We start from the raw sequence: 11,960 nt of genomic DNA, 5'->3' as shown, positions 1-11,960 counted from the left end.
TATTATCAAATGATCTTATTTTAAGATTAAAAATACTCGTTCCATTGGCAAGCTACCTCATTTACCTACTCAAATTAAGGGTAAATACAATTAATTTAAGAAATTCTTACTTATTTCTAGATCATTTTTCCAGTGTAACAGTTAATGCAAAATAGTGTATAAGTCTCAGCTAAACCTATTAAACCTTTTTGCATGCCTTTATCCCTCCCACCTGCAATGTTCTAAGGGCGGCTCTGACCGCCTCAGGCTGATGGTTGGACCGCCTATCCTCACCTTGGTATCCAGTCTAAGCTCAAATCCTGCATATCTTTTGTGTTCGACTACCTTGTATACTAAACAGCTTTTAATTTCACTCTCAGTGTCAAAGATGGGATTGCTGGGAGCCATAGGATTGTCTTTGGCTTTGGTGTCTCTCACACAGGTTAATCAGGCTTTCCATATCTAATTATTATACTAATTCAATTGTAATTTATCACTATGTCTTTAATGTTATAACAATTTTGTTTCTGTTCACAGATACATCAGTGCAGCGCAGGTAAGAATATAATTTGTTACATTCTGATTAAAACACACAAAATGCTGTTACATTCTTAAAATATGTAAATATTCACCAATAAGGCTATAGTTTTTCTTGTTTTTTTTGTGTTTGTGTAATGATTTTTTTATTTATTTTTATTCAGCATGTCAAATATTGTCAGCAAGGTCAACAAGCGCCTCTTCCATTTTCATAAGTTGGGAAAGTTATCCTGAAGCAACAAGCTATTTGTTGGATGCCAGAAAGACAAACTCTACAGACAGGGCACCAATTATCCTCGTATCAAGGGGGCAGTTGACCGAGAGGACCATCCAGGGTCTAAATGCTGGAACCGAGTACATTGTAACTCTTAAAGTGGTAAAATTTTTATCAGTAGACTGTGTGACGTCAGTGACGGTAACAACAGGTAAATCTAACAAGGAATTTTGTGTTTTCCTTTCTGTTTGTGATATTTTAAACATGTATGAAACTGATATGAAAAATATGCAGATAGCCTTTTTTTACAGATTAGCTTTTAATCATTGTAATTTCCATGTTCGCTGGCAAATAAATACATCTTTTTGTGTGTAAATGTAACCTTCATCTCACTTGCTCTAAACACCAACATTTTTCCTTTATCTGTTTTTACTAACAGTACCAGACACATCACAAATTATAGAAGGCCGGCCCCATTCAAGTACTTCTATTGCTTTAAGATGGACTACTGTGCCGTCGGCACAATACTATGTCCTGCAGGTGTTCTCCCAGACTACAGGAAATATGTTAAACTTCAGCCTCACCAACACATCAACTGTGGTGAGAAACCTGCAGCCCACCACCAACTACGACTGCTATGTTTACACAGTTAATGGGGCCGGCATGGGAAGCAGGAGCAAAGTCAGGACCATTACAACATGTGAGTTTCAAGCTGTTTTTTATATTATGCACTAAAATCTGTAGATGAACATCGTTGTTTTTTCTTTCTCTGAGGACAGCTATGGCTCAATACTCATTACTTCTGCATTCATCTATGAAACCCAGTTATACAAAAAGACAGATCAAATATTTTTCTCCCAAATTCATAATAGCTATGAGCTAAATATCTCATTATGTAAATCCCTTTATTGTCCAACAATGGGGGAATCTCTGCAATTTCACCCATCTCCTTGGGGAGCAGTGGGCTGCCATTGTGTGGCGCCCGGGGAGCATTTTGGGGTTAGGGTTTTGCTCAGTAACCCAGAGTGGAGGCTGTGGGGATCAAACCAGGTACTTGCAACCCCTCAGAGCACTAGAGCACTGCTATAACCACTAGGCCAACACTCCCCATTATTTGCATCAAAATTAAAATAAGCTGAAATTGGAAACAAGCAAAACCCTAGCATGTGTCTCTTTAAATAAAATACACTAAAGTGCTTCCCAAAAGGCTCTCTTTAGTCAGATTCTCCTTTTAAATTTTGATAGATGAAAGCTCTCCCTAAACGTTGTCACATGTAAAAAACAAAAAACAAACTACTTATTTTAGTCCTGATAAAATCAGGGATGAGCATAGTAAGATTTAATGTCATCAACTGATTATAACCCTAAGGAATTTGCTGGCAATTCCTATGTACATCCTTTAATGTATTAAAATCAATACCACATGGATATGTTGCAAATACAATTAGCAATATTAGTAAAAAAATTGAATAAATGACAACTTTTTATGTTTATGTTGGTACAAAGATTGTGTCTATTTTGTCTTATGCTTTTCCCCAAATGTAAGCACCGATAAGTGGCTCAAACTCTGGGTATTTTAAATGAACAAAAGCAAAAATGCACATGCATAACTTAGTTTTTTTGTTTCTCAAGATAAATTTGACTCAAATCTGGCATTACAGAGAGCTAATAATAAACCCATGCTCCCAGGATGATTTTTAATGGACCTCTGTTTTCTCGTGTGTTAGACTAACCCTAGAATGTTAGAACTATCTGTTTTATTATATAAATCAATGAAAAATCAACTGAAATTCGTATTTCAAAACTTTTGCACATCTCCTTACTTATTTTTTCATAATTTACCTCTTGACTGCCTGTCAGGGAAGGTCTGTGTCAATCTCCATTAGATGTAGGCAGTCAGCAGAGAAAGTGGCAAAAGATATCTGTTTGTGTGAGTAGAGGCTATTGTTAAAATATTAAAGTGTTTAAGGGGTACCGACCTGACTCAGCCAAACCAGGACGCAAAAAGACAAAAGATTTAGAAATGATTAGGTGAATCCAGACACAATCATATCATGTGAACTGATTGTGGAGCCGACAGCAATCGCATGCCACCAACAGCTTAGGTGTTAGTCCACCTGCTCTTTTGTTTGCTACTTCAAACTATTTGCCTGGAAACAGAGTTTTCTCTAATTTAATGTGATCAGTTGGCTTTACTGAGTTTTGAAAATCTTCTAGGCTGTGATCCAACAACAGGTGCAGTTAAGTGCATCACAAAAAGGAAAGAAACAGCTTGTTAATGTGACTCGTAGTTTTTTGGTAAATCTTTGACACCCTTAAATGTTGTGTAATGTGTTGCAACCTTCACCACACAGCATAAACGATCTAGAAAGAAGTAGGTTTTTCTTAAATTAAGTGTATTTTCCCTTTATTTTAGTAGGTAAATAAGATGATTTCCCAATGGAATAAGTATTTTTACTCTAGATACTCAAAATAAGCAGATAATATGCACTTGAATTAAGACAATGCTATTGTTTTTTCTTATTTTAAATGTAAATTGTCTTGTTCCATTGGCAAAGTGTCTCACTTCCTGAATCCAGGTAAAACGCACTTATTTTAATAAAAAAATTACTTATTTAGATTTTAAATTTTTTTGCTGCGCAAAAAGGTTGTTTGGCTCAATAAGGTTAAAGCAGCTTTGTTGGAATGTTGCAATGTTTAGCGCCTAATGCTTCAGCTTCTTTCTACAAACCTCTATTCCACATGGACATCTGTCTCAGCAAAGTTTGAAGGTTTGTTATAATAATACAGACATAGAGCTACATCTGCCACTATAGTTAATTTTCACTTTAGTCAAATTTAAAAAGGGTAAGAAACACTTAATGGGTTAGATTAATGAAAAAGGGGGATCTTAATGCAGATCACTTCAAAATGTCATGACTGGGACCCCAAATCAATACTTGTGATCGGGACATTTTTATTTACAAAACAGACTTTGGTTTTAAATAAAAAGGCTGTAAATAATGTATTCTACTAATTAATAATCTTAATGCTTTTAGTGGTGCAGCCTCCAGTTGGAGTGGAAACAACACAAACACATGCAGGAACGGCAAGAGTTACATGGGATCCAGTGGAGAACGTCCTGATGTATCAAGTCGCTGTACAGAACATCGATGAACCCACCAAAAAGCCTTCTGTGTACAATGTCACAGATATCAAGCTGGATATTAATGGCATTCTCCCATGCTCCGACTATTTGATATCCGTGTCCTCATTTAGCAAGTTCCTACAGCTGAGCGAGCCGACAAACCACAACTTCACCACAAACAGTGAGTCACCGGAGACAAATTTATATCCGTAACTTGTGGATAAAGATCTAGGTCAGCTATTCTCTCTCAGGCCATCCTTTCAGACATGCAGAAGATGATCCTCAGGGTTTAAAAGGATACAGATTGTTGAGGTTGTCATATAAAGACATCCCTAAGAAAAATTTACCCAAAGCCTTTTACTGTATTATATCATATTAACTGTCAGAAAAGGATTGCATTTGACTCCTTAATTGTCCAATCAGTGATCCTCAATTGCTTTTCCTGATGTGTTACATGTAATTACCTGCAGAGTTGGAGCCGGTGTCATCAGTATCAGTGGACTACACATGCACAACAAATTCTGTAGAGGTTTCCTGGCTGGCTGTCTACGGAGCAGAATCCTACATTGCCACAGCAATGGGTCAAGATGGAACGGAGAAGGAGTGCAGGAGCCAGAGCACTAGCTGCACCATCACCGGGCTGGGATGTGGTCAACCCTACGAGGTGCATGTGACGCCTAAGGCCGGTGACTGCAAGAACCGTTTCAATGCCACTTCAGCTTCATTTCAAACTGGTGAGGCACAGTGATGTTTAAAGCACCAACAGACAAACTCAACTAGTTTGGTTTACTCCATATTAACTCATAAGCCTCTGCATTTATAAGTGAATGAAAGCTTTTTTCCTCTTTTACAATAACTCAGACTTCTTATTTTTCAGTCAAAATGAGCCCTAAAATAAGGAACCATGGTCAAATTCCAACAATAAATTAGAATTATGGAATTCCTCTTATACAAACATCCATCACCATGTAGACTATATTCATATTTATTTATTTTCACACTAAATGTTAACTGCCCTGTCAACCTCCTACTTGCATTTTGCTGAATAAATGGTCAACCATTTGCTTGACTAGGCAGTCTTAAGCCACATATTCTTACTCTAGAATATGTGGCTTATCCCTTTGACTGCCTTGTTGGCATCACAAACAAATAGGCATATGTGTGATAATACCTCTCTATTAGGTAGTTTCACAATCCTTTAATAATCAAGGATTTCCAAATGTTCTTTGAAGTCAAAATGGATGATTTGCTATTAGGAAAATATATTTAAGGCTCCAATAAAATCTAAATTCTGACTTGGAATGTTTGAGATTTCTCCTCAATTCTTACCCCCAAATCCAGTATGGCTGCCACCTGTATTAAAAGGAGGTCAAGTTTCAAATCTGATTGCTTATTGAAGGTTTGGTGAACTACTGGCATTGAGGATTGGTGTCCTGATGTTTTTAGTTATGTACCTGCTCTAAAAAATCAGATTCAAATTAAAAAGATGATTACCACCTCTGCATACTGTTGCCAATTCCTAGCTTATTGGTTTATGATGTGGTAATCCTGGATTGGCTTTGCACCAGGAAGGAGAAACTATACCACCATACTAGTTCTGTCTTGTGAAGTAAAGACAACTTAGAAAAAGAATGATCAGATATATGACTCTGCATGCTTTTGAAAATGGGCATTCACAGTCCTCTGTTATGGAAGACAGTAACTAAGATAACAGGAAATAGATATAGGAATGTGGAGTAACACCCTATTCTCCCACTTCTTATAGTACCAGACTAATATTTGGTTCAGAAAACGTCTACCAACACACATAAGTAAACCAAATCTAATTATTATTTTATCTGGTAACTAGAAAGTTTATGTAAAGCCATGATTAGAATCAACCAAAATTCTTGTTCTGAAAAGTCTGTTTCCTGTTTTAACAAATGTATATTTAAAAATAGTTTTGGTTGTAAAAAAATATTGCAGGCGGAGGGCTACTAAGGATTTAAAACACCTCTTTAATCACATACATAAGAATGAGCTGGGTAATTACTTAGGAAAAAAAAGACGTAACTTAAACCATAAACCCTGGTGAAATGAAAGAGGACAAATTCTTCGATGTGAGTTTTTTCACTGCTCCACCCAGCTGACTCTTTTTGTTCAGGCTGTTAAAGCCTTTCATCTCACATATCGCTGTATTCTTCTAAAGGGCCTGGTCAATACAGTACTTGCTGTCCTGCTCCATCCATGCAGGTCATGCATAACGCAAATAGGCTTTTGTGTTCCCCTGATATAATTCCATCACAATCAATATCAATATATTAGATCAATATAATCTCCAAACTTGTTCTAACCATCAAAAACCTACAACATATAGCATGAATTAGGATAAGAAATTTTTTATCATGTACAAGATGTCCTATGAAGAAGTTTTTTTTTAATCCTCTTCAGTGATCTTCGGTTCACATTATGAAGAGGTCATTAGGGAATACTTGTTTACAGGTTTTATCTTTCAAGTCTTGTTTGCCGTCCAAGTTCACATCTACGTTTGAATCATGTCCTTTAAAAAATGGGTCTCCCATTCATCTTCTCGCCCAATATCACATTGTTACATTGTTCCTGCCCTTTTATAAAGCCTGAATGCAGTGAAAAGCAACGCAGCTATCTACAGTATCAGGGCGTTCTAACCTAAAAGGAGACTTGAGACATTTCCCTTTGATTGTGACATTTAACCATTATTACTTTTATATTTAGCTTTTCTTTTGCCTATTGAAAATCTATTCCTCTTTTTGTGTCAATATGTGACTTTATATAACTACATACAGAATATAACATGATGTGGTTACAAGGTTAAAATGACCATTTTTATTTGGCTTCTTTCCAGTCTCCTGTCCTCCTGGGAACCTGATGTTGTTGCGTGAATGTCGTAGTGACGTTATTGTCTTCTCATGGAATCACACAAGTGACGCAGATCACTACATGGCCCAAGCTGTGGACTCAAAGGTAATGCATTCTATTGGTGTCTGGGCTTTTTCATTCAAGAAAATGGACAGCTTGATATCTTTTAAAGTGATGTCCTATGGGAGGTGAACTTGTTAGAGCTGTTGCCTTACAGGTTGTTGGTTTGAATCCCGGCCTAGGGGTCTTATGAATTTAATTTTCTTCCTGCAAATGGGTTAACTCTGGGTACTCTGGCTTACTCTTACAGAACAGTTCAATGACATGATAGTTGGGTTAATTGGTGTTACTGAAATACTCATAGGTTCCCAGTGACAGCTGCTTGTTAAAGGCTAGATAGATATTTTAAACAGGGGACAATTCTCTCCTGTAGAAACTGCTTTAAAACTGGGTTTTATGAATTTAAAATAAAAAAAAAAAAAAAATCAATACTGGTTCTTACCCAAAATCCAAATATTATGAAAAAGATGAATATTTTCCTTTACTCATTTCAGAAAGTGAAACTCATTTATGATAAATATTCTCTGGAGATTGCACAACTTTATTACACGCAAATGCTATGACCATAGCTTTGAAGGGAGTAAAAACCCCAAATCGAGTGTCTTAGAAAATTAGAATATTGTAAAAGAAGTTAAATATCAAGAACTCACTGTTTCACACTCTTTAAACCCGTTTTAAAAAAGTACTAATTAAAGACAATCCTGCCGTTTGTTGATTGAATTACAGTATCTCCTCTTTATTGTTAACATTTCATACCTTTTATTTTTTCTGAGATGTATTTGCGTAACTTGGGAATAAGCTAACAGTGTAGTTTGTGTAAATGTCTTGAAAAAATATGACCAAGTCTAATTTAATCGAAATTTGCCATGTTACTGAAATGACAAGCCTGTGTTTATTTGCATTGTTGAAAAAAAAAAAAGACAACAACCCAAAAACCAACTTATATATGCTTAAAGTTTTTTTTTTTCATTATTATATTTAGGCCTTTTTTTTGGTTATTATTTAAAGCAAGCAGAAAGGATATGGGATTAGAGAAAGGAAGAAGACACGATTTTCTTGTTATGTCTTAATCTGGATCAGCTTTGAGAATTACTCAAAAAACTTTTTGATGTCACATTATTTAATTTTTTTTTGTCACCAGGGGGAAGTCATGCAGTGCATGACTGAAGAAAACTCATGCTACTTCACAAACACAGTGTGTGGTCGACGGTATGACTTCACAGTGTCCTCCATCACAGATGGCTGCTTGAGTGAGGTTAGCTCATCCGTTAACATCGAAACAGGTAAAACCATTTGGATTTACACAGTTCTGTATATTTAATCTACTTTGTTGAATGCATTTGCCATTTTTTCTATGTGCACAACTCCAGTTTAACCACATTTAAGTTATTGGTCTTTGTTCTGTTATCATTTCCATTTTTAAGCTGGAACCAACTGGTAAAAATGTTATATTGGTTATTATTGTTGAGAGTTACTGGAATTGCAATGACAAATCTGTATCTCAAGCCTTTGTAAGGACAATCTGTCTGCACACTGTATGTGTTTGCAGTGGGAAATCAAACTGTTGAGTCTTTAAAGGTTAAATAGCAGAAGCACATTGCCTATAATGTACTGTACGTAGAAAATTAGAAGATGTATTGTATTAAAATAACGTCTTATACATTTTTATCCAGCACCCTGCATTCCCCAGAATTTGCAAACCTCAGCCAGCTGCAACAGTGACATTCTGGTCAGCACATGGGACAACGCTGAGGGGGCCTTGTGGTACACTGTTGAGGCTGAAGGTAACACCAGAAACAGCAGGTATAACTGCAGCTCACAATCGAACAGCTGCGCCATGGAGGGGGTCCTCTGCGGAGATCAGCTGACCATGACCATTACAGCTTTCAACGACGAATGCAGCAGTCCACCACGGTTAGGACCTCCTGCTGAGACCGGTAAGTACTCCTCCCTAGAATACAACAGATGTATTACTGCAGCATTGTGCTAATATTCAACATCAAAATGTGACACAGAAGTAAGCAGGACTAAAATGAATTTCTTCTTGTGTAGTCCCTTGTGTCCCCCAGAATGTGTCTGCTGTAAAGGAATGTGGATCCAACTCCATCAGGGTGACATGGAAGATGAACAGCGGAACGCTTTTTTACGTAGCTTTTGCAAAGGACAGTGACAATGTGGTTCGTAGCTGCAACTCTCTTGATGCAACCTGTACGATCAGTGGTTTGAAGTGCAACAGCAACTACACTGTCTACGTCATTGCCTCAAATTTTTACTGCAACAGCTCAGAAAGCGAGATGATCACCTTGACGACAGGTAGTGTACAGATCTGGCTCTAAATAAGAGCACAGTTATTTAGAGAACAAACTAATGACCAGGTTAGCCAAAAAAAATGGTTTTATAATCTAAATCTGCATATTTCATTTTGGAACCTCTTGTCCTTCCAGCTGCCTGTGCCCCAGATGATGTAACTGCTTCCCTGGACTGTACCTCTAACGAGGCTCTGATTTCATGGCAGTGGGCATCACCAATAAACTCCTTCACTGCCACTATATGGGATGGAGTTGCTGTCCCTCTCAGCTGTAGCTCCACCACAACCAGTTGTAAAGTTCCCAACCTAAAATGCGGTCGGCTGTATAATGCCTCTGTGTCCCACAATGATGCTGACAACTGCTCCAGCGTACCTTCTGAGTCCATCCAGATGGAGTCTGGTAGGAACACTCTAAGCTCAAAACATGATGTTGATACAAAATAAAATAAGCTTATTAAAGCGCATTAAGAGGTGAACCGAAGTATATGTTTACATAAACTGTAGCAAAGATCTGAGTTAACTGGAGGCACAAATATGGAGGAATTTTAGGGAGGCAACTAAGAAAGGTTAAGCCATTCATGCAACAGGTTCTATATCTCTGTTGCTGCAGGGGGGGACTGGTGCACTTAAAGCATTGTGCCTAAGTAAGCAGGTTACATGTGAGGACACTATACAAAAATTGGTGTTTCAATTGTACAATGATCCTAAGGATACAACTATATTAGTTCAAAAGAGGCAGAAAAATAATAATCTTTTGTGGAGTTACTGTCAAAACATTAACAAAAAAACTTCAGATTTTTATAATTTTATTATGGACCAAGGCTACCCAGAGATCAGACTCAGTAACATCAGTTCTTTCAGGGTGAATCAACAAATATCCCATCAAACTATTGATAATAGTGAAAGGAAGGAAAGTTACCTAAAAGGTTTCAGCCAAGTCTTACGGTACATTTACACCAATACCCGTCCAATGACATTGCAGTCAAGACATTTCAGTTTGATGTGAACACATCAATACTATTCTGAAATCCATTTTACCAAATACTAAAAAAATAGATGGACATTCTAAAAATTATCATTTAGAGTTGTCTATTTTATCTACATTATATTTATTTTAGTGAACATTCGGCATGACAGTACACAACCAAGCTTTTTAATCTCTTTTTCATCAGGGTCCATACTTCTACTTAAAGGTGTAGTGCAGGATTTTCGCATAGTTTTTAAAAGATCTGCCCTCTCCACTTAAACAAAATACCACCCTGTACCCGTTCCCAAGAGGGAATACCCATTAAATGCATGCGAGAGTAGGCGCAACCCCATTTCTCCTTGTTTTACAACCATCAATGTGAAATGGATTTCTCCAAATAGCATGCCAAATTTTACCTGTCGAGAAGAAACTTCGTAAAATATAATTGGGAAGCCCGACCTGTGCTTTCAGAAAACGGCATCATTAAAGAATCCGATGTCTGAAAGTGAGCATGGGCTGAAAAAGATAGCTAAGTGGGGACGTGCACGTAGGACAGTCTTACGTAAACACATCACTAGAATGATTGACTATTAGAAGGAACACTTATTTTGATGATCTACTCGGAAAAAGCACATCCTCCACTATGCCTTTAACATGTTTTAGTCATCTTTACAAATGTATTTTCCGTCAGTGTAAAGATTACATAAAATATATATCTTTGTCTTATCTCTCATACAAAATGTAAATAAAATATTATCCCCTTTTTCTCATGTTCCTCCTCCCAGTTCCTTGTGGTCCTGCTAATGTCCATGTAAGAGTGGACTGTGCCTCCGGGGCTGTGAACATCAGCTGGGATGCTCAGAGAACAGCAGAGGGCTACATCACTGTAATATCAGATGCAAACAACATGATGACTCAGTACAACACTACAGAACCCACTCTGAGCATTGGCTCAAACGAGTGCGGGCAGGAGTACACGGTGAAAGTGATGTCGTTCCATCAAAGCTGTGTCAGTTTTACATCAGAAACACACTTTAAAGAAGGTAAGTAAATTACCTTTTCCCCTTTAAATGCTTTTATTCACTGGTTTTGTTGCATAATTTGGTGCAGTACATGTAGCTTAATGTTACCATATTCCTCATGGTACGACAGATTAGATTTGATGGGGAGCTGATCTGAGGTTGTGTTTATTCCCCCAGCTCCATGTGTACCGACTAACATGATGGCAAACAGAAACTGCGGGCAGGAGTTTGTAGAAGTAACCTGGCAGGCAAGTCGTGGAGCCCAGAACTACACAGTGACTGCAGTGGACGAGAATGGCAACCGCTTGACGTGTGCTTCCAGTGAAACATCATGTCGACTGGACGGCGTAATGTGTAGCCATGTTTACAATGTCAGCGTGGCTGCCATGGAAGACTCATGCACCAGCTTAAGCAGCCCACCAGTGACACTACATATAGGTATGGATCTCAAGTGGTCAGAGTTTGCTCAACAGGTCCCTGCAAACCTCTTAAAACCACTAAACGCAAGTAGCCCCTTTATTGGAATAAAACTTCACTGAAACCAGTTGCTTTGAGGAGTTAGCTGATTAACAACTGATATCAACATAAATCCAGCATCTGATAAAGGTTTAGAGTTTGTTAGTAAGTATTTGTAAATAAACAGCATCATAGAGACCAAAGAAGAGAGCTGACGGCTCGGGGGAAAAAGTTTCATAAAGGGTTCAAACAACAATCCATACTTTGATTTTTTGAGAAACCGTTTTCAGTTCATCATTCAAAAAACTGAAAGAATGTGACCTTAACATAGGAGGAGTTTAGAGATTCAATGTTTGCATGTAAAAATAACCACCTGTTGTGCAATCTGAAAAGTTGCCTATATGGAAGAATGC

The 11,960-nt window shown here is 37.6% G+C and overlaps 1 protein-coding gene across 1 annotated transcript in view; it reads left to right on the top strand.

The window, feature by feature from the left end:
- The first annotated feature begins 318 nt into the window (after positions 1 to 318).
- The window catches only part of LOC107096593, a 49,030-nt gene continuing 37,388 nt past the window's right edge, over positions 319 to 11,960 (top strand). The window contains exons 1-13 of the mRNA XM_015393322.1: positions 319 to 421; positions 517 to 535; positions 681 to 941; positions 1,170 to 1,430; positions 3,769 to 4,038; positions 4,328 to 4,591; positions 6,721 to 6,839; positions 7,936 to 8,077; positions 8,468 to 8,731; positions 8,847 to 9,107; positions 9,239 to 9,502; positions 10,855 to 11,112; positions 11,269 to 11,529. Of these exons, the coding sequence (XP_015248808.1) occupies positions 368 to 421; positions 517 to 535; positions 681 to 941; positions 1,170 to 1,430; positions 3,769 to 4,038; positions 4,328 to 4,591; positions 6,721 to 6,839; positions 7,936 to 8,077; positions 8,468 to 8,731; positions 8,847 to 9,107; positions 9,239 to 9,502; positions 10,855 to 11,112; positions 11,269 to 11,529 (2,698 nt within the window). The 5' untranslated portion in view covers positions 319 to 367. The remainder of the gene's footprint in view (positions 422 to 516; positions 536 to 680; positions 942 to 1,169; positions 1,431 to 3,768; positions 4,039 to 4,327; positions 4,592 to 6,720; positions 6,840 to 7,935; positions 8,078 to 8,467; positions 8,732 to 8,846; positions 9,108 to 9,238; positions 9,503 to 10,854; positions 11,113 to 11,268; positions 11,530 to 11,960) is intronic.

This window comes from Cyprinodon variegatus, unplaced genomic scaffold, assembly GCF_000732505.1.
Source record: "Cyprinodon variegatus isolate N-32 unplaced genomic scaffold, C_variegatus-1.0 Scaffold635, whole genome shotgun sequence".
NCBI lineage: Eukaryota > Metazoa > Chordata > Actinopteri > Cyprinodontiformes > Cyprinodontidae > Cyprinodon > Cyprinodon variegatus.
This window is presented reverse-complemented; position numbering and strand designations above follow the sequence as displayed.